This window comes from Spea bombifrons, chromosome 4 (genome assembly GCF_027358695.1).
Source record: "Spea bombifrons isolate aSpeBom1 chromosome 4, aSpeBom1.2.pri, whole genome shotgun sequence".
Taxonomy (NCBI): Eukaryota; Metazoa; Chordata; class Amphibia; order Anura; family Pelobatidae; genus Spea; species Spea bombifrons.
Window position 1 is genome coordinate 54,885,937 of NC_071090.1, and position 21,884 is coordinate 54,907,820.

A 21,884-nucleotide genomic window follows, 5' to 3' on the forward strand; every position below is an offset into this window, starting at 1 on the left:
ATAGCAAAGGCTTGAGACTTTGCACTCACTCCAAATCAAGGTCTATTAGGCCAGAATGAAAGGTAGCTTTTTATAGAAAATGTTATGATGTTTACTTTTAAGGTTTGCACAAAAAAAAACATTAATTCATGCATAAAAAAATATTTCACATTCAGCTCTGTAAGATGTTTTTGGCTCGTTCCAACCAATGGTTCTTTTTTCCTCCATTACTGAACAACACACTAAAGAATGTGCCAGCTGACCGGAATACTCTGATGATATTCAGTCCACCACCAAGCTATAAAAGTGAATAATAAAGGCTTAAAACACCAATTAACAACAAGATCAACTAATTAAGCTACAGCTGTGCATGGATGGGGAAGTAAAACGTAGTGTCCATACACCCAAAAAGGTAAAGAAATAAACCATACCCTGAATATCTGCTCCAGATAGCGGAAATGTTTTACCTACTTTTGTAGCAATAGTAAATAAAGATATCATGGAAAGAACAAATGAGCATTAATTTCAATAAGACTTAACAGGGAAAAAATAACAAACAACACTAGAGCTATAATAATGTTAATAGTATCCACCTCACTAAACATAATATCATGAGTATTACTGAAGTAAACACAAAAATGAAATAAATGCATTAAAAAAAATAAAGATGGAAAAAGTAACAAAAAAACAAAAAGAATACACAAACAAATGTAAGAGCACAATGTATTGAAAAATAATGAAACCTTAAAAACATACTGTATATTGACCCAAAATATAACAAATGTTTCATCCTATAAAACAAGATACATCAAACCGTGAGTTAAGTCCATGTGGAATATGTGTAGACAAATTAAAAATCCAATATACCGTACTTCCCCTCAAATGTCTGCAGATTTTTCCTATACCGCAAAAAAATAAATAAAAGACTACCTATAGGGGAAGTGACAATCTTATATTCTTTTTATATATTTTTTTATATTAAGGGCTGCTCCTTAACACCACCATTGTTTATACTCAGTCTTGTCTTGGAATATCTACACATGATAGTGAGTCTGTTTATTTGAATTTCAAATTGAATATTTTCTATTTATAATTCCTGAGATCCACTTGATAGAATTGTCTTTCCTGTATGTCCTCATCCTGTAACAATTGTTACAATATAATAATTTTTCGGCAGACAGTGAAATTCATTTCCTTGGAATACATGTTAAATGACTTCAGGAAATTCAAGTCACCAGCTTTTGAGAGTCATCAAATATTTGGTTAAAAATATAATGGGTGTTGCAGATGAACTGTACATTTTGTGTTTTTGTGTCTGTCTGAAGCAAAACATATGCATTTATATATTTCCTGTTTATATATATATATATATATATATATATATATATAAATGTTTATTACAAAAAACTTGAAAAAACATTATTTTCTTTATTTTATTATTTTTATCTTTTACACTAATATTTAAATTAAAGTTTTTATGCTAGTCTAATGCTGCTTTGTAAAAGTCAATATTAAAATGTAAACCACATGTTGCCTCCCATTAGCTCTGTGGATGCAGCAGGATAACAGCTCCCTTAATTCTCCGTTGACCTCAACAAGCTAAACAACAAATGCCATAGGATAAGTATAAATCTGGTGAAATATGTCTAATATAAATAAAACTTAAATGAAATACGCACAGCAGCTTATCATTAATATACAGATTTTATATGTGGCAAACCCGAGCGAAGATTGTATTAGCTAAATGGTGAAGCAGTGTTCAGTCAATAACTGGCGTATTTGACCGGCAAACCAGTTGCCTGTTGGATTCCCAGACCATCGGTATAGGCGTTTTTTCAGAGGATAGGCGGCATACTGACAGCTAACTGGCTCCTCGTTGACAGACACAATGTAACAATGCTCGCACAGAGCACTGTTGCATTTGAACGAAATGCCTAGTGCAGATAGACTCCCCCATGTCTCAGACAAATACTATGTAGTAGGTACATTAACCTTAAGTATTAACCTTGCTTCCTGTTCTCGTGTGTAGTTAAAGGGGCAGTTTACTGCAAAGATATGTTCAGATAAACACATCTCCAGCGTGGTAATAGCTGGGGGTGGACAAAGGGGCAAATGCACATGGGTTGTTTTTTTTCAGATTCCTCCCCATGCCTTTGCACCAAAACATGAAGGGTCCATGCAGCTATGAAATATGTTAAAGTGCATATGATAGAAGGAGTGTCCCGTTAAAACTGTGATTACAGCCATCTCCCTTCTAGTCAAATGTCTAGCAGCAATTGGAGTGCATGTAGTCCACAATCCAGAAAGATAAATCACGTCCTCCAGAGAAAATACAGTAAATCCCAAGAGTCGTTATTTTGAACAAATAATTTATCAACCATATATATTAGATGACATGGGAAACAAAGGAAATTCACACAAATTCCTAAGGAAAAGTGTCACAACCTTATTAGGCACAGACGCACCAAATAAGCGTTATCAAAGAAACAGACGGATGCAGGAAGTACTGAGCACAGATGGGTGTGCTGTTTTTTAATCAGTTTGTTTAAAATGACTGCTCTTGGTTTCGTTAATGATTTTAAAGTAAAGAGTTGTTCAAATGCAATCTTCAACTGTATAATAATGTTCAAAAAGACAGGATCATCATCAATTAATATGTATTATTGACCTTTTTTTAAATGTGAGCATTTATTAAAATATATTGTGATATTTTGAAGATAAGTAGAGATGATTTCATAAAAATATTTACATTTTAATGTTTTCTAAAAATATGGATATTTAGCCCCTTAAGGACAATGGGCGGTCCATAAACCTATTGAAAACCATGCATTTTTAGCCCGTACATGTACGGGCTTTGTCATTAAGGGGTTAAAAATATTTAGAATGTCTTAAGAAGACATTCAAGTCTTATTCAAACGTCTGCATTTAATATTACCAGGAATATTATTATCGTGGTATTTGGCAGTGTGTTACTCCTAGATAAAACTTTTGGAGGACACTGTATTGGGGTACAATGATGTAATGAACTGTACAAGACTATATGGCGTGACTAAATCTCCAATCTAGTCACTGGGAATAGTCGTTGTCACACAGTCATTTAAGAATTTTCGGTAGGTATTAGATGGATGCGGGATGATTCCTTTTTTTTTTGGTGGACGATAAGCTTTCTTTTATAACTTTTGAACATTCTAGTTTATGATGTACAATACTTTGATTTTCCGATGATAGTATTCCTTTAACAGCCAAAATAAAAAAGGGATGCTGTCTCTTAAATAGTAATGTAGATTAATAGTTATTGATTCTTAGTACAAAAAGAAAACGAAAGAAGGAAATGGGTACGTGTTCAGTTCCCTTTGTGAGATACTCATTTGGATTTCATAACTGTGGTTGCTGAAGACTTTGTAACTGGCTATGGTTTTGTGGAAGATAAATGCTTGTGCTAGGCAGGTTCCCCTGAGTCGTTCTTAATGTGAATCTTTAGTACAGTTCCAAACACTCTCTGATGTTACATCTCATGGATTACCTGCAAAGGGAGCATATTTTGATATGTGCTTTTTTCATGAAATTGCACTCCACTCTCCTTAAAAAAGTACTATACTTGTGTTGGGAGTCTGGTAGAACCTGGCCCAAGTTCAGTCTTGTGTCAAGATGGTGGCTAGCAGAGGGCTTCAGGAAAGCTGCGAGACGGGAAAGAGAGATGAAAAAGAGAAAGGATGTTTTTAAGAGAAAGGAGTTATGGCTGTAAGAGGCCAAATGCGGGGATCAGGAAGAAATGAATGTGCATTTGGCCACATTGGTGCACTTGCTCCTCTAGAGTTTTCCCCCATGAGGCTGAAGGACAAGTTGAAGTGGGAAGTTGAACCCATTTATGACAAGGCTATTTCATACCCTAGTGACAAGAACTTTTTTGTGATAACCCTAATTTCCCGTTTTCATGTTTAGTGAACTCGCACAAACACACTCTCGCTCTCTCCATTAGTATCTATATATAATTACTAATTATAGAATTTTTCTTAAAAAAAAAATACATATTTTTGTACTTACTAGTTGCAGATAAAAAAAAAAAACTTAGGACATACTATGAAGTCCTAATGGTCATTTTTTTGTGATAACCCTAATTTTTTACAAAGCATTTGATACAGTGCCACATAAAAGGCTGGTACATAAAATGAGAATGCTTGGGCTGGGGGAGAATGTGTGTATGTGGGTAAGTAACTGGCTCAGTGATAGGAAACAGAGGGTGGTTATTAATGGTACATACTCTGAGTGGGTGACTGTTACTAGTGGGGTACCACAGGGGTCAGTTTTGGGTCCTATTCTTTTTAATATATTTATTAATGACCTTGTAGAGGGATTGTATAGTAAAGTATCAATCTTTGCAGACGATACTAAGCTCTGTAACGTGGTTGACACAATAGAGGACAGTGCACGATTACAAATGGATCTGCATAGGTTGGAGGCTTGGGCGGGGATGTGGCAGATGAGGTTCAACACGGATAAATGTAAGGTTATGCACATGGGGAAGAAAAATCCAGGCTGGGAATATGTATTAAATGGGAAAACACTGGGGACGACTGACATGGAAAAGGACTTAGGAGTCTTGGTTAACAGTAAATTTAGCTGTAGCGACCAGTGTCGGGCAGCTGCTGCTAAGGCAAATAAAATCATGGGGTGCATCAAAAGGGGCATGGATGCCCACGACAAGGAAATAATTCTACCATTGTACAAGTCACTAGTCAGACCACACATGGAATACTGTGTACAGTACTGGGCACCATTGTACAAGTCACTAGTCAGACCACACATGGAATACTGTGTACAGTACTGGGCACCAGTGTACAAGAAAGATATAGTGGAGCTGGAGAGGGTTCAAAGACGGGCAACCACAGTAATAAGGGGAATGGAAGGACTACAGTACCCAGAAAGATTATCAGAATTAGGGTTATTTAGTTTGGAAAAAAGACGGCTTAGGGGGCACTTAATAACTATGTATAAATATATAAGGGGACAGTACAGAGATCACTCCCACGACCTATTTATACCCAGGACTGTATCTATAACAAGGGGACATCCTCTACGGCTGGAGGAAAAAAGGTTTCTACCCCAGCACAGACGGGGGTTCTTTACAGTAAGAGCGGTGAGACTATGGAACTCTCTGCCAGAGGAAGTGGTAATGGTAAACTCAATAAAAGAGTTTAAAAGGAGCCTGGATGTGTTTCTTGAAAGCAATAATATTACAAGTTATGGATATAAGATTAATAGGGACAGAACGTTGATCCGGGGATTTATTTTGGATATTTGGAGTCGGGAAGGAATTTTCCCCCTGGTATGGGGCAATTGGCATCTGCTTCATAAGGGTTTTTTGCCTTCCTCTGGATCAACACAGTAGGGACACAATATGTATATAGGTTGAACTTGATGGACTTTGGTCTTTTTTCAGCCTTATGAACTATGTTACTATGTTACTATGTATTTCTTTTAGGGCAACTTAAAGACATTTAGATATTACGATATAAGGTTAAAATTATATAAGGGAGATAATTTGTTAAAATAAATTAGGAGATAAAAGTGAGGGTTTTTTTTGTTTTGCACCCCCTTAGTTAAAATCCTGCTGACACCCATAAGCCAATAAGTAGGTGTTCTCTTGGCTCCTATATGAAATCACCTTGTTTACCCCATGTGCAAATGTTCTACAACACGAGTAAAATAATAAACTCAATTTTTATTAACTATACATTTTAATAGATATATTTCTGATACAATGACACTTTCACTTTAAAATTTAGAGGGGCAAGATGATACGTCACACCAACATTAGACAGCTTTTGAATGGTCTAAGAATCCACCACTTCCTCATCTACTAAGGATCCACTTGATGACTTTAATCAGACATTTCTAATAACCTTAACCAGTACTGAGGGGCTACATATGCATACATAAATATTGTAAAGATCCAAATATGAAAATAAATACATTACACACATATGCTTGAGTCTTAAAAGGAAAATAGGATCTATTTCCTCTATGTTCCTCTTTGGTAAAATCTAACAGAATACAAATTATTCTAATCCAGGCGACAAATGGAATTATTTACCAGGCCCAGATTGTTTATTTGTACTAGACATCTATTCTCTTGGAGAAAAAAAAGCGATTGCATTCCTTGTTTACTGATTAATATGTCGCTAGCAGCTTGGAAACTAATATCAGTGGAAAATATCTGCAGGGCACAAAAATGGCTTCTGGGAATCTCTTTGAGGATTAATACAGCAAAAGTAGATGCGGTTTTGTAAATTAGATACATTTTGAGTGTGCACATATTGCAAAACCTTGTAAAACTTTTCTGGAACGCATAGACGATCACAAAACTGGTCTAATCGCTCTACCTTGGAAAGTGCTCATGAAATGTAAAGTAGTTTCTAAATAGTGTATGAGTTTCATTAAACCCCAGTAAAGAAGAATGCATATCAAGGTTCTTAATGAATATTTTAATATGCATTTTTTTTTTCAAAAATGCAGCACTGATTGACACGTTGAAGCAGCCAATCAATGGCAGGAAAGTGGCTCCCATTTAAATCATTCTCCACATGTGCACCGGGTTCTGAATAGACTTACACTTGCAGTAGCGGTAAGGATATCATGTGCATGAAGATGTATTCAGCCAAACCCATCTCCCGCATGGAAAATAGTTGGGGGATGGGGAAAGGGGCAAATGGTTATTGGGGAATACCCCATGGATAGGAGAAAGGATACGTGTTAAACTACATATGATGGCTGGATCGTCCCTTCAAAAATCTATGCTTATCATTTGAAAACTCTTACAGCACAAATTTAATGTGTAATAAATATATATACCCTGTTCTCAGGAACATTTAAGGGGACCACGCAGCTATCATATGCATTAAAGTGGATACAATGGCTGGAGTGTCCCTTTGATGTCCTTATTCTTCAGCATTAAAACATATTGTACATCTTGTACTGCATGCAATAGATATTCTGTTGCATCTTCCATTTCTTATCTGTGCAAGTAAATATGTTGCGGCGCAAAAATTTATTTTGAAGAGATTATGTCAATCTGAATCAAGATTATGTTTTGAAAAAAATGTAATTGGTAATAAATGTAAGGAGTGGCATGGTGGTCTACACACCAAACCCTAAATTGAACCTAAAAAATGATGGTGTTTTCTATGGAATTATCCCCAATATTCTAGGTGTCCAAACCTGGGTGTGGCTAGGGGCAGGGTGGGTGGAGCTCAAGACAAGGTGGGGCAGAGCTAGAGACAAGGGTGGGTCGATGCATCCAACCTACCTTACCACTCTCGATGTAATGAAGGATAACTCCATAATATGGCATCGCATCCTGGAGCACAACTTTATTATATCACAAGTTGACTATGTGGGAGCTTAGATTGAAGTAACAGTACAATTTCATAGCTCCGTGGGCCGGTTAGGAAAGATCAGAGGATCCCCCAAATAGCTGATGATACCCACTGGTCTCCAGGCCACGACTTGAAATCTCCGGGTCATGGGACACGGGAGCGGTGCTTAGGCATGCTGCACTCCCCACATATGGCTATTTGCTGCTCCTACCCACATACAAATGTAAAGGGGTTGGTGGCTGGCCCCACCCACAACGCCGTTTGTCCCACCAATGACATTGTCAGCCCAGTCCACTGATGTTTTACTTGTAATTCCATAGGACACTACCAGGGTCTCTAGCGTAACTAAACCTCATTCATTGACTCATCCCTTTCTATTTTAGACAAAATGGCATAGTAAATGGGCATGTCATATTAGATACATGCTTTTGACTGCTTTATTTCTGGATCCTATGACTGCAAAACCCAATCCCCTCTACTAGAGCTCCATATCCATAGGTTTTAAATAATTGCAATTTGCACATTAATAAACCCATAAATAGAAAAAAAATTCAACTAATTAACCTAAAATGCAGTTTTTATTTAGAAAAGAAAAACTTTCTTCTCTTCCAGTTTTCACACCACTGGATGGCACCCTATAACCTCAGTATATAGAGTGTTAGTACTAATCCATGTGTATTGTTCACCATTACAATTTACACACAACGATAAACCAATGACCGAGGGCGGCATTTAGGAACTACATTTCCCACAGTGCGCTGCAAAGCAATAGCACTGTCGCTGAATGAGGCGGCCAATCAGCGCTATCCGCAGCGTTCTGTCAGGGTTTTGTTACTGCGGCTTCGGCGCCATATTGTCTCCGAGAGCTAAGACCCTGCATTCTAGTCTCTGGCGACTTGCGGAGCAAAGATGTTGTATCTTGAGGATTACCTGGAGAGTAAGTGAACAGGCAGGCACGGTAACCGTGCAGAGAGCCGCTGGGAATACGGGGTGAAGGGGTCCGAGGTGCTACGGAAAATGGCACCGCCTAATAACCTCCCCTCTCTCTCCCTCCCTCCTGTTTCTCCACAGTGATCGAGCAGCTTCCCATGGATCTCCGCGACAGGTTCACGGAAATGCGGGAAATGGATTTGCAGGTGCAGAGTACGTGAGCTCCATTCTATCTTATTCTTCAATAAAAAAAAATATATATGAAACTAATGATGGCTGGCAAGATTTGTATTGACCGAGGCCTCTGGTCTCTCTACTACCACTACTCTAAGCAAAAGAAATGGGGTGACAGATAAGGTAGCAGGGCGCAGATGCCATTTGTGTTATACTTGGCCTTGCCGTCAGGGGGCAGTGCGTTACCCACATCAACAATCGGCGGCTCAATTCATTTCTAGGATGGCATTAAAGTGATGGGAATCTTTATGAAACTTCCCCTTCCCTTACGTTTGTGTATATTTTCCTCTAATTTATGTTGAGTTTGGATACCGCTCTTTTAATTATCTGCAGTACATGTTTAGATATTCTAAAGTATTACAAAGGCTTTAGAATTTCTATATGGAATGATATAGAAGTGAAGACATGTAAATTAGCAATAATTAAAATTTATAGAAAAACAAAAAAAACATTCAAAATGAGTCAGTGTACGTGTTACACTATCGGACAAGAGTAATGGTTGTCTTTCTTCAACCTTTATTCCCCTGTTTCACGTTTAGTGTACTCACACAAATTATTTTTGTGTGAAAAAAAACACGTTTTACTTAGAATTAATAGGAATAGTTTTATCGCGGTATGCTGCAGGTTATACACCCATCATAGCTTCAGTAGGTCATTGCTCTGTACTGATCTTTCATTTAATGCAGATGCCATGGACCAGTTGGAGCAAAGGGTGGGGGAGTTCTTTGTGAATGCGAAGAAAAATAAACCGGAATGGAGGGAGGAACAAATGTCCTCAATAAAAAAAGTAAGTCATGGAGAAAAGGTGTGAGTGGGTTCCAGTAATAGAATTTGGTCCACACAATGCTCTGTGCTTTATATTAAAAAACTCAATATCTTTCTTGTCTACCAAGGGCACATAAGCACTTGCTCAGCACTTGTACTTAAACTATTTTGAAATGCTGCCCCTTTTAGGGTGGTGAGGTGGTCGCGTTATGCATAGGATCATTTTCCAGGGATACACCTAATATGGGTTACCCCAATGAAGGGCTGCTCTGATTCGCAAGAGGCGTGCGATTTATCAGTGGAATGCCTTGATTATATTTTATTTACAGTAACCAAAACTTTATTTCATGGAAATCTAAAGACAGTTTGCTGCTGAAAATGTTGTTACTAAACATAACCTTTCACTCATGCACTTGCTGGTCAGTTTGCAAGCACAATGATTGCATGATATGGTTCCCCTTGCAAAGTGACACCTTGTAATTTTTTTTTAGAGACTTTAAGGATGCGGTTTGGAGGCAATGTGTGAAAAGCATTTTTTTTCTAACGATAATTAAAATGCAACCAATTCATCATTACTTGTTAATTGTAGGATTACTTTAAAGCGTTGGAAGATGCGGATGAAAAAGTTCAGCTAGCAAATCAAATTTACGATTTGGTAAGTTATTTTGGTGCAGGGTATAAATCATTATTCACGCCTATTCAAATAGCATAATCCCTGTGGAAATGGTTACATGTAGCCATTTACATTACTCTGGTTCTTAGTGGATAGATCCCAATTCTTCTTCCACTGCATTGTAATTTGATTCTACGAGTGGCGTTATTTTTTCAAGATTTGTTACACTGAATGACTTTTGCCTTCTATCAATCTTTCAATTTGAGTCTTTAAGGCCACTTAGTTTCAAAGAAAATCTGCCATGTATTTTTCTGTAGGTTGATCGCCACCTGAGGAAACTGGACCAAGAATTGGCAAAGTTTAAGATGGAACTGGAGGCAGACAATGCTGGGATTACAGAAATTTTGGAGAGACGTAAGCACAATATTGTGTTTTAATAAACCAGGTGTTTGTGTGTATATATGTATGTGTGATATTTATTTATTTTATTTTTTCTTTCATGATGTGTTATCGTATAGGGCAAATCCTGCTTCCCCAGCCAAAGCTATTTCTCCACTCTGTTGTACTTTGAAATTATCTGTAAATGTAATATGTTTTTTTTTTGGTCCTTCAGTTCTACCTGTAAACCTTTAAGTTAAGATACAGTGAAAGCATTATTCCACTGCAGCAATTTAAATTTTTTATTGCAGGGTCATTGGAGTTAGATACACCATCTCAGCCTGTCAATAACCACCATGCACATTCTCATTCTTCAGGAGAAAGTAAGTGTAGCTGGTTTTACTACCTGTCATTATTTTTATCGGTTTCCATGCTTGCAGTATAAAACGAACATCTTAATGTTTTTGTAGAAAGGAAGCACAACCCATCATCTCATCATTCTACCACAGACCATACAGCAGAAAAGAAATTCAAATCTGAAGCCTTATTGTCAACCCTTACATCAGATGCCACTAAGGAAAATGCTTCTGGTATATTTCATGTTGTGGTGTAGTTTCATGTGCGATTTTAGAATCGCTAGTGACTAAACATAGTCACTTGCTTTTTAGTATTTCAACTGCTATTTACTTTATCCTAACATAGGTTCTATAGTTTTCAACCCTTTTTATATGAATTTTCTTTTTATAGGATGTAGAAATAACTTGTCTTCATCATCCACCAACAATGTCTACAGTGTGAATGCCACTCAGCCGCTGACGACATATAATTTGAGTACGCTCTCATCTGGCGCTGGAGCCGGGGCAGGAGCTATCACAATGGCTGCGGCGCAAGCAGTGCAAGCAACAGCACAGGTATGATTTCGCCATTTTTTTGTGTTCTATATATAATACCATTTTAACACTTAAATGTCAAAACAGGTACTAGAAGTCAGTGGGCTAATTATTATGTACTATGTAGTGACTGGTTATTCTGATGTACATAGTTTTTATTAAAATTTTGCATAGATGAAAGAAGGGAGAAGGACATCAAGCCTGAAAGCAAGCTATGAAGCATTTAAAAACAATGATTTTCAACTTGGGAGAGATTTCTTGCCTAGAGATTCATCCACCTACTCGTCTTCAGCCTTGGCTTCTACATTAACTCAGACCTTAACATCATCAGCGACCACAGACTCAAGAAGTGGCCGAAAAAGCAAGTAAGTTAAAGCTGCATGTGATTTAATTATTCAGCCGTGTTTATTTAAAAGTACACTGAAAGTTATTTAATAGCTGAAAAAAATTCTATGCTTTTGTCCCATTGATCTGTTACAACAAAGATTAGTTAGCTCCTTTTTTTTATTTTTTATTTTTTTTTTATTTGTCTGTGAATGTATTATGATCGAATCTATAGTATGTTAATCTTCTGCTGGTACATTCTATTGTTAGGCTTGGCCTTAACCCCTTCAGGACCAAGACATACCTGGTAATTCCTGGTCATACGTCACCCCCAGACCGGGACGTACCAGGTACGGCATCGATGATGCGCGACCCGGCGTCGCTATGAACGCTGGGATCGCGAGGGGCAGCTGCTACTGACTGCTGGGTGTCCCCAGCAATCTGTAGCAGCCACTCCCCCTCAATTCCGTTCACTTGATCGCTTTGAAGCGAATCAAGAGCACGGAATTAAAATATTTAAATAAAACTGCGGTCTTCAAGGGAAGACGCGGTACGAGGACGCCGGTCCTGAAGGGGTTAATACACCTTTTATTTTGAAACGGCATGAAGGAAAACCAAACAAGGTAATTTTTCTGTTTAGGAATACATTGCATCTTATTTCACTTCTATTTTATTAGTTTGTTTATTGCCCCCCGCTTTAATTTTTAGACATCGGTCACCTAGATGATTTTTGTCTCCTTTAGAAATGTTTATATTGATGTGGGGCCTAAAGGTGCTTTTTGGTAAATAAGCACCCAAATATAAAGGCATAGGTATAGATTAATATACATTTATTAAGCTTATTTATGGCAGAGAGCTAAAGGAAATTACATGCGTTTTTAGGAACAACAACAAATCTACAAGCCAGCAATCTTCCTCGTCGTCTTCATCGTCGTCTTTATCGTCCTGCTCATCGTCATCTGCTTTAGCGCATGAACTGTCTCATCAGCAAGCTGCAGGTGTTCCAGAGTCTGATTCTAATAGTCAAGTGGATTGGACTTATGATCCAAATGAACCTCGCTATTGCATTTGCAATCAGGTCAGTATTTAAAGAGATTTTTCTTCTCTGCCTCCACCCTGCATGTATGCGTCCTTGGCAGTGCTGATCATGATTAATAAACAGTGCTCCCAGAAGTGACTGGAATAGGAACATAGCTGGCACTCTTAATGCAATTGGAAATAAAATATTTTACTATATTTTGTAAGACCCATCTATAAAGCAGAACAGTTTTATAGTAATCGCATTTAGTAAAAGATTAGGTTCATATTTGGCTCTTTTAACAGAGTTGTAGCAGGGTTTTGTGGAGAGAAAACACACTGTGTAAAATTACAGAAATTGTACGGTATTGTGTGTTTGTGTATCTCAGGCCACAAAATGTCTATTTTATATCCCATCCAGCTTCCCCCCCCCATGCTGGTTGCTTTAACTTCTGTTTCATCTATGACTTACTGTATAGTGAGCTATTGCCAAAGCAGTTTGACATTACAATTGAGAGATTAACATTGTTTTCGATGAACATTTGTGAAACATACCATGATTTACTGAACATTTCTTTCACTTTAGGTATCGTATGGAGAAATGGTAGGATGTGATAACCAAGATGTAAGTACTTAAGTTTAGTAAATAAAACAATGCCAGACAGAGTCGGTTTTATATATATATATATATATTATATATATATATATATATATATATATATATTATATATATAATATATTGCATTGCTGGACATGTGCTATATTTTAATATAACGTCGTTGCAATTTGCCTTTGAATGTCTGCTAGTCAGAGTATGGCGTTTGAGTGCTGCCTTCTGGAAGCTGTGTAGTCAGCCAAGGCTTTGCTGCAATGACCCTACGCTTGTTCTAGTCTAGCTATAACATCTGCCCTTTACAGTAAGAGTAATAGAGGTCACTTTCTCAACCGATTGTGTTGCTTGTCCTGTTATTACATATGTCTATTTAGTTTATTATATGTTTTTAATTCCTTAATTTATGTTCCCCTCTGCAGTGTCCTATTGAATGGTTCCATTATGGATGTGTTGGATTGTCAGAAGCACCAAAAGGCAAATGGTATTGCCCACAATGCACCGCTGCCATGAAAAGAAGAGGCAGTAGACATAAATAGGCTTTCTGTCTCCTTCAAAATGTTATCTTTTTACAAGCGTGAACTCAATATTTTGCCATGGAGGAGAGGCTTGCCAACACCTATTCAACTTCCATTCTGCTGGTTGCGTTGTATATTGCAACACTTGTCCAGTTCGATCGCAGTATTTGTACATATTCAGTGTTTTTGCATAAATTGACTGTATTGACCATTAAGGCTTTTTTTTTCTTCATTTTAATTGTACATTCTGTGTTGAGACCATAATGTTCCAGATATTCCAGGCTAGTATGTAAGACTGTAAATAAAATGAAAACTTACTGCAATGTATACATTTGCAGTAATTTGCAAGTTTAAGTCTATATGAACGATTTCCTTATGAAACAAGAAATTCAGCTGGCTGAAGAAAACAAGCCATGTACTTAGGCTGTTGGGCTGGTGTCCATTGCTTACACGGATACATGATTTAGTCTTCTGCTATCTAAGGAATAAAATGTACATATTTAGCATTTGTATGTTACTACACAAAAGTATGGTGTAGTATGTTATTGATGTAATCAATTTTATACCAGATGTGTATTTTTTGTGCAGGTAGTTACATAGTAGTTATACTTAAAAAAAAAATAAAAAATAAAAATAAACTCCATGCTCCAATGTATATAGAAATACTGTCTTGCTACAAAACATCAGAGTATGACATTTTATTGTGCAATTCAGAATTAGGCATAGTTATTGAGTAGTGAGTTCATGGTAAGACAGTAGAGCTTCTGAGAAAAGTCCCATGGTTCTGGCCATTTGTCTGCAGGCCTGGATGGCTCTGTTGTAGCCAGTCACGTGGGTGACGTTTTATAGTCAAATTGCCATTGTATATGACTGTTAACGATGTCCTGCTTATCCAGAGAAGTCAAACTTCCCGTATAGAATATTCATAGTTAGACAGCACCCTCACCAAAATTCTAATTTACGACAAGGCAGTATTTAGCATCTTGAACTAGTAGGGGGCAGCGCTAATCCAGCCCTTGAACGTATGAAACAGACCAGGAATTCCCTGTATCCATGCCTGAAAACAAGTAGTGAATTGAGATGGCGTTCTACTAACCACGTCAGAAACGCCAAACATTGCGGCCTATTTGCAGCCCTCGAGGACTTGCATTGTGTACCGCTGGCCTAGTGGCTTAGGGTAAAAACAGCACAACGCTGCACAACGGGACAGAACATAACGCGTAGCGCATGGTCTATCGGTTTGGATTTACTGGAGCCAAAGGTAATAAGGACCCTCCTCGGGCCGGCTTACAATCTTATGTATAACCAGCACACCTCTGTCAAAAAAACGTTTTATTATTTAAATTCTAGAATTTTCAAGCATGTTTTTATTTTAACCCCTTAATGACAGCCTGTACATGTATGGGCTCAAAATTTAAAAACCGCCCGTTGTCCTTAAGGGGTTAAAAGCTAGTGCTTCTAGAGAACACCATAGTTTTTAATCACATTTCATGTAAGACTACTCCCAAAGGTGGGGGAAAACCAAGCAGGTTCCACTGATGTTATGGTGAGGCCATGTTTCTCAGGGCACTTGTGGTGTGAAGAGTATCAAAAGGAAGTATGAGCTAAGCCGTTACGAGACCTATGGTTGTTATATAAATCTATATATACTTATATATAAACTGTGTGTCTCAGAACGTTGCACAGAAGCAGAATATTGTTACCCTATGATGATATTGTGTCAACATGACCATTTGCCTTTATTTTTCCCTTTAGTGTGCATTTGGCTGTGTGGCTTACCTTATCTCTGCACTGTTAAATGGCGATTTCCAGCAGCTAAATACTAGCATAGATTAAAATGAATAAGAAAAGCTTTTCCCTAGACAGGAATATGAATGCATTTTTAATCAAAAACTAAGATACAACACAGCTAGGGACAAGCATGTCTGGCTTTATAATATGTGCAATATAATACGTTTATAATCACCACATAGGGAGGTTTTCCTTGTATTTTTGAGGGCTTTTACATACTTTTTATAATGAATCTTTTTTTCTTAAAGGAATAGCACAGTATCCAAAGATGTGTGTGTACTTTTAACGCAATTCCGGTTAGACTGTGTGAAGACGGGTGTGATTTACTACATGCAAATTGGGGCACACATTATTTAGTTAAATATGAGACTTTAGTCTGTTGTTCAAGTGGTTTTCCTGGCAAGTGAGGTCCTGAGTGATGGTTACATTAGATGCAGGAGCCTTGAGATTGGAGAGGCAGACCCCAGGGCATTTATCTCCACAGGCAGGGGAGTACAAGAATCAGGCAGATATTTTTATTTAAAAAACCTTGCTCTTAACTCTTCGTCTTTCTGGATTTTTGGTTGTTTTTGTTCAGAGGGTCCCTGAATTATGCTGCAGATTTCCAGAATTGTCGTGTGTTACTGTAGGAACGGGGCCTACATCTAGACATTATATCCACTCTTCAAGAAGTGGAGAACACCCAGTTGCTGATGTTTTTTTTTACTTTCTCCAAGAGGTGGTCCCTAAGCCTTAGATGCCCTAATCCAGACCTTGGAACTGATCACCTCTGTTTGGTCCAGAAAGATGAAATGAAACCACCCATCAGTCTTGCCTTCCCTCTGCATTAAGGCCCCAGATTGCTTTCATACAAAAGCTCTGTTTCTGACAGCATGAAGGATAAGAAGCCATTACTGTTTGACATGGTGCTTTTTTCCTGGTGCCGCAGAGACATTTCACTAAAGGGAGTGTTGGCAAGAGAGTTGGGATATCAACTCCCTCACTTAAAAGTTCTCCAAGAAGAATAAATGACCTGACCCCACATAATCCATAGTTTAAGTACTGGGAAGACTTTGGAGAAATCCCATTGCTTTCACTATACACAATACAGGACTATGCATTCAGATTTGTACAAATTTTTATTTAGTTCATTTGTATGAATCTCTGAAAACGAGAAAGGGCCCCAGCGAAACAAACACAAATGAAGCTAAAAGTCCAGAATTTTCGTTTCAATTTTGTTTTCCGGACTCACCCTCACATGCGCCACAAGGACTACCACTACCCTGATTGGAGGAATGAGGAGAGGTTGTCCTAGTGGTACGTACCGAGGCTCAGCCCTGATGCAGAAGTGCTCTAAGAGGCCAGAATAATGCATATGATTTGCATAAGAAGGATTTTGCACACCATCTGCATTTTGGAAAGAGACTCTAGATTCTCATAGTGGGAAGATCCTCTCTTAACTTTCTGAAACTTCTGGCAGTTTGAAAGGCTCTGTTAGCCTGGGAAAATATAATTCATGTCAACTTTGAAGGTCTATACTGATACAGTGAGTGCTTTCCTGAATTATAGGGCTAGCTCTACAGCTACGGTTTAAGCATTTCATGAAAGCAGTTTGTAGAAATATGGCCTAGAAAGGAAGTGTTCTCACCTAATGTTGTCACTGTTCAAACCATTATTCAGCATATTGTCTTGCCATTTTCTTTAGACCTTTAGAGATGCCACCAGATATACTTGGATAGCACAGCACCTTGGAGATGATCATCTAACCTGTTTGTCTCATACACTGGCTCCAGGAATGGACAGAAGGTATCTGAGCTACTATTTTCTTGTTGGATCGAGCTGGCTATTATGGAAGCTGCTGGTAAAGAACTTGCCTTGGGATGAAAGCCTCACTTTATTTGGGCTGTCTCAACCTCTCCAGCAGAGACAACAAATGTCCGCTATGGAGCAGGTCTGTAGAGTGGCAGTGTGGAAGAATGAGCATACCCTTGCAAGTCATTACCGACTGGATGTTTTTTTTAAAAAACAAAACAAAAAAAAAACATTCCAAGGCTCCAAGTTGTGGTTTCCTGATCCTAACCTATAAGCTTTATTAAACCATACCTCCCAACTGTCCCGCGTTGCATATCATAGTCCCAATGTTGCCACTCTATTTCACTGTCCTGCCAAGCTCTACCACATTCCCGCTTTGCTGAAATTAAATGAAAACAGTACATTTTTGCCAGAATGTTTTTTCTTGATGAGTGTATCTGGAGTTGCTCTTTGTTATTTTACTGAGGGTAAGGGAGAGCCCTACCTGGATAAGCAGCAGTATCTTCCTCTCAGTTTGCTACTGTGAAGTGACAAGGAAATCCCTAGGTAAGCATGTACTGTTTCTACCATTGGGTTAGAGGTATATGATGTATAAACTCTACTTCATTCCTCTGTGTAAGTAGCACAATGTCCTTTTCTTAATTCCTGGATCTTTTCAAAAATTGGTTTTATATTATGTGCATCATCTTGATAGATTGCTATCAAAATTGGTACCTTTAACTCTAGCAGGTTTTTGTGGTTTTCTCATTTTTCCCACCATACTTTAAAACATGTTAGAAGAAATCCTGAAGAAGAGTTAATTTTGGTCCGTTTTTATTAGTCCTTATTGGCCACATTACAGCATTTTTGTTTTTCTCCATTAATAATTTTGTAAAAAAAACAGAAGTCAACATAATTGCTAAATATAAACAAAGGACAAAAATAAACAGGCGGTATAATCTAAGACACTTGGCAAAGAGTTTGTGATGTTTAAAAATTTGTAATCTGTGAACAGTCCAAACTGTTCCCTATTTTGCATATTTAAAGTCAAAAATCACATTTATCACAAAGGAAAACAAATGTGTGTATAGGTTGGTGGCACCGTATATATTTATTAGTAATTGCCATTCTACAAATGAAATAGTAATTACCAATATATACACAATATAAAGCAATAATTCAGCCCATACCAAGTGAATACTATTCAAAAATAGATATTGGGGATTCTATTGTACTATATGGCCATATATTGAATCCTTGATTTATGCATTATTATTCTTTTTTATTCGCTATGCAAATTTGCAGGTTCAGACCAAACCTTAGGGTTAAGCAATATAGCCATAGGATTCACCAGACTTGGGGTACTTTGATGTAGTAGCAGGCTAAGCAATACAGTATATGGCCATGTAGTGTGATGTAATCCCGGATATTTATACCTTAGATAGCTTTTCGGATGGTATTCGCTGGTTATGAGCTGAATTCTTGCTTTGTATTGGTAGTGTTGGAGCCCATAAAAATATAGCGCTACCCATGAGTGTATATAATGCTGAACGTCCCACCTGGTACTTTAGTACTATTAATATTGTTTTACTGTGGAATCTTTATATACCATTCATTGATTTGTTTTTCTTCTGTTTGAATACATGATAAGAAGCTTCTGATGTTTTGTTACAATTTGGTAGTGTAAACCAAGTGTAACATTTTCTATTGTTTAGGATGTAAGGCAGTATACACAGAGTTTGCAAGGTAGTTAAACTGAGGTCACTTTCCAGATATCAGGGACAGATGTTTTTTTTTTTTTCAGTGTGCCAGCCTATCTAGATGAACTATAGATCAGCTGACAACCTATTGGCACACTTTTTTTTAACTTTTATTTTTCTTAATTATTTTTTAAAAAAAATAATTGGTGAACTGGAGGCATCCAATCATAAAGTCTGCACAAGACATCTGGCACGGTTAGAGTTAATGGCAGTTCCAGTGGATTTCCTCAGTTAAGCCTAGATATATATATATATATATATATATATATATATATATATATATGTATATATATATTTTTTTTTAAAATCACTTTATTGAGGCTCCATAGAGAACGGGAGGCATCCATCCATTTATAATGGAAGTCTTGTGCTGGGACAGTTAATTCACCAGGAACCACCATTCACGGCAATCCAGCCTACCACTGGATTACTTTTCTTCTCTCTTTTTTTTTAACTAATAGTTTTTTTATGAATCCACCCCAATGTGTCTTCCTAATACAGATACATTGTCATGTTTAATGATAAACCCCAGTGTATTGATTTATTTTATGTATGTATAAAATGTAATATTTGGGAGATTGCATGTATATACAGTATCTCCATAGTGCGTCACTAAAAGGAAGAATGTTTTTTTTACAGCTCATATTTTTGTAGTTAACTGTGTTTAGTATACTTTGGAATAAAACTAATGCAGCCAGTATGATGTAATTTCCTAAAATCTCCAGCTGGCTATAAAAACATAAAGTATGCACTAAAACCAAATATTCTTCTATTTCTGTCTCTCTACCAAAGCTTACATTAGTCAATTGAATTGGAGATCTGCAATTCAACTTTCTTCAAGAACATAATGTTGTTTCCAGATGTATTTACAGTAGTTTACTTTTTCAGCAAAATGGGCTACATTACTGGGAAAAATACTAAGAAATTATATCTTTTGTCAGAAATTATGTTTTTTGGAAATGCTCTTAAATTAATGTTTTGTTTTTTTTATAGGAAAAAATAATTCTAATTGTATGGTTAAGCACATAATAGAGACATAGCCCTAGGGATTTATGTTTAAATACACTACATGCAATGTGTGCTAGATCTCAGGTTACCCAAGGTAAATAGTACCTCACTTGTCAGAGTTGACAAGCAAAGTACAAGCATGGGGGTAACAGAAGCCTCCGTACTTCTGGGGTCCCCCTGTTTACGGTGAGCCTCATGCCAGCACAGGCCCACCCAGCCCTTTTCCCACCGCAGGCTATGCATACTGCCGTGCCGGAGGGCCGAGCTCCCTCAGTCTGTGATATCATGTCAATGTTAAGCGCGTACCCAGTGAATACCATTAAAAAAGAAACCTACATAAGGCATAAATATTTCATCACACTATGTGGCCGTATATCGCTTAGCCCACCACTACATCAAAGTACCCCAAGTCTGGCGAGTCCTATCTAATATTTCACGGCTGTATTGCTTACCAAGGAGCTGAATAAGCGGTACTGATTTGCATTTTAACTCAAAGAGATCCTCATAGAATTTAACCCCTTAATGACAAAGCCCGTACATGTACGGGCTCAAAATGCATTGTTTTCCATGGGTTTTGGGACCGCCCATTGTCCTTAAGGGGCTAAAGCCCTCTCTGGACACCGTCAATGAGGCCCTTGTGTGGCAAAAGGGTCTGCTCAATCCTTAGGTTTGGTCAGAACTTGTAAATACACACAGCAAATAAAAAGAATAATAATAATAATAATGCATAAAAGAGGAATCAATATATGTCCATATAGTGTGATGGAATTCCCAATATTTTTGCTAGGGTTTTTTAATGGAATTTACTGGATATGCGATAAATTCTTGTGTTGTTTTTTGGACTTTGGTCATTATTCTAGCTGCAATCTGGGAATCTGGGCCTTTTATGCTTTTTAGGTTGTGCATAAGTCTGTCTTTGTATAATGTGTGTCTAAGTGTAACTGTGTGTGTATGTGTGTGTTACTGTGTATGTATGTTAGAATGTTGCTGTGTGTATGGCCTGTCTTGGAGAGGTGATGCTGGAGGTAGGTAAGCATCACCTAACACTTACTACACACACAGCTATATCACAAATAGAAAGTAGAGCGTACTATATAGTTTTTAGCGTACTAAGGTTTATGCAACAGTTTGAATATCTGTCATTAAAGTAAAAAAGTCTAATACTGTTAATCTTTGTTATTTTCTAGTTTTTGGTCATATAGCATACTATTATTTCTAATGTTGTATCTTATTTACCAGCTTTGCTGGACGAAGCACATGCTTTAATAAAACAAGTGTGTTTTATGTCACAGAACACAGGGCCAAAGGATTTAATTAACTAATATAAAAGCAGTTCACCCACACATAAAACCTTTGGCTAATCTCCCTAACAACTTGTACTATAACAGCCCAAATCACTGAATATTGCGCTGATCCAGGAAATAAACGATAGCACTGGACCCGAAACGCACAGCAGCAATGTACTCTAGAGTCTTTTAGGCAAAATACTGGATAAAGGGTATTTACTATGAATAATTGGTTTAATATACAAAGAAACTAAAACATGTGTGTGTATAGAGACCGGTATATATATATACATATATATATATATACCGTATATATATATATATATTTCCATTGATGTTTGACAGGGCTGCAAAACATAAAACAGTAGGTCTTATGCAGTTGCTTAAGCTGTTTAAGTGGTAGCATCATCATGCTCACCAGCAGAACTATTTGCATTGTCAGAAGGTTGGCACAAGCCCCTTGGCACACAATGGGTTAATAATAATGGGATTACATACGTAGAGGTTTTTTTTTAGAGTTGTTTTTGCTTACTTTGGGTACAAAGTATGGCTGTGGGACTTACATTTTATTACTAGTTCCAAAAATAAATGATTGGAGGTTCTCTGTTGTGAGACATTGGCTTCTCAGTTCTGCC

The 21,884-nt window shown here is 37.4% G+C and overlaps 1 protein-coding gene across 1 annotated transcript; it reads left to right on the plus strand.

Annotated features, from left to right (window-relative positions):
• Positions 1-8,162: 8,162 nt before the first annotated feature.
• On the plus strand, positions 8,163-14,297 carry ING3 (inhibitor of growth family member 3). The gene is made up of 12 exons (XM_053463147.1): positions 8,163-8,292; positions 8,427-8,498; positions 9,206-9,306; positions 9,874-9,939; positions 10,215-10,311; positions 10,587-10,658; positions 10,746-10,865; positions 11,023-11,186; positions 11,340-11,530; positions 12,372-12,567; positions 13,093-13,131; positions 13,539-14,297. The coding sequence occupies exons 1-12, from the start codon at positions 8,265-8,267 to the stop codon at positions 13,653-13,655; spliced, it is 1,263 nt and encodes a 420-aa protein (XP_053319122.1). The 5' UTR covers positions 8,163-8,264; the 3' UTR covers positions 13,656-14,297.
• Positions 14,298-21,884: the final 7,587 nt, after the last annotated feature.

Bases quoted from the DNA above. Each gene is read 5' to 3' on its own strand.
- ING3 (XM_053463147.1), top strand. From the start codon at position 8,265: ATGTTGTATCTTGAGGATTACCTGGAGA. The intron at 9,307-9,873 runs GTAAGTCATGGA...TGTTAATTGTAG, and splicing joins AAATGTCCTCAATAAAAAAA to GATTACTTTAAAGCGTTGGA. The intron at 9,940-10,214 runs GTAAGTTATTTT...ATTTTTCTGTAG, and splicing joins CAAATCAAATTTACGATTTG to GTTGATCGCCACCTGAGGAA.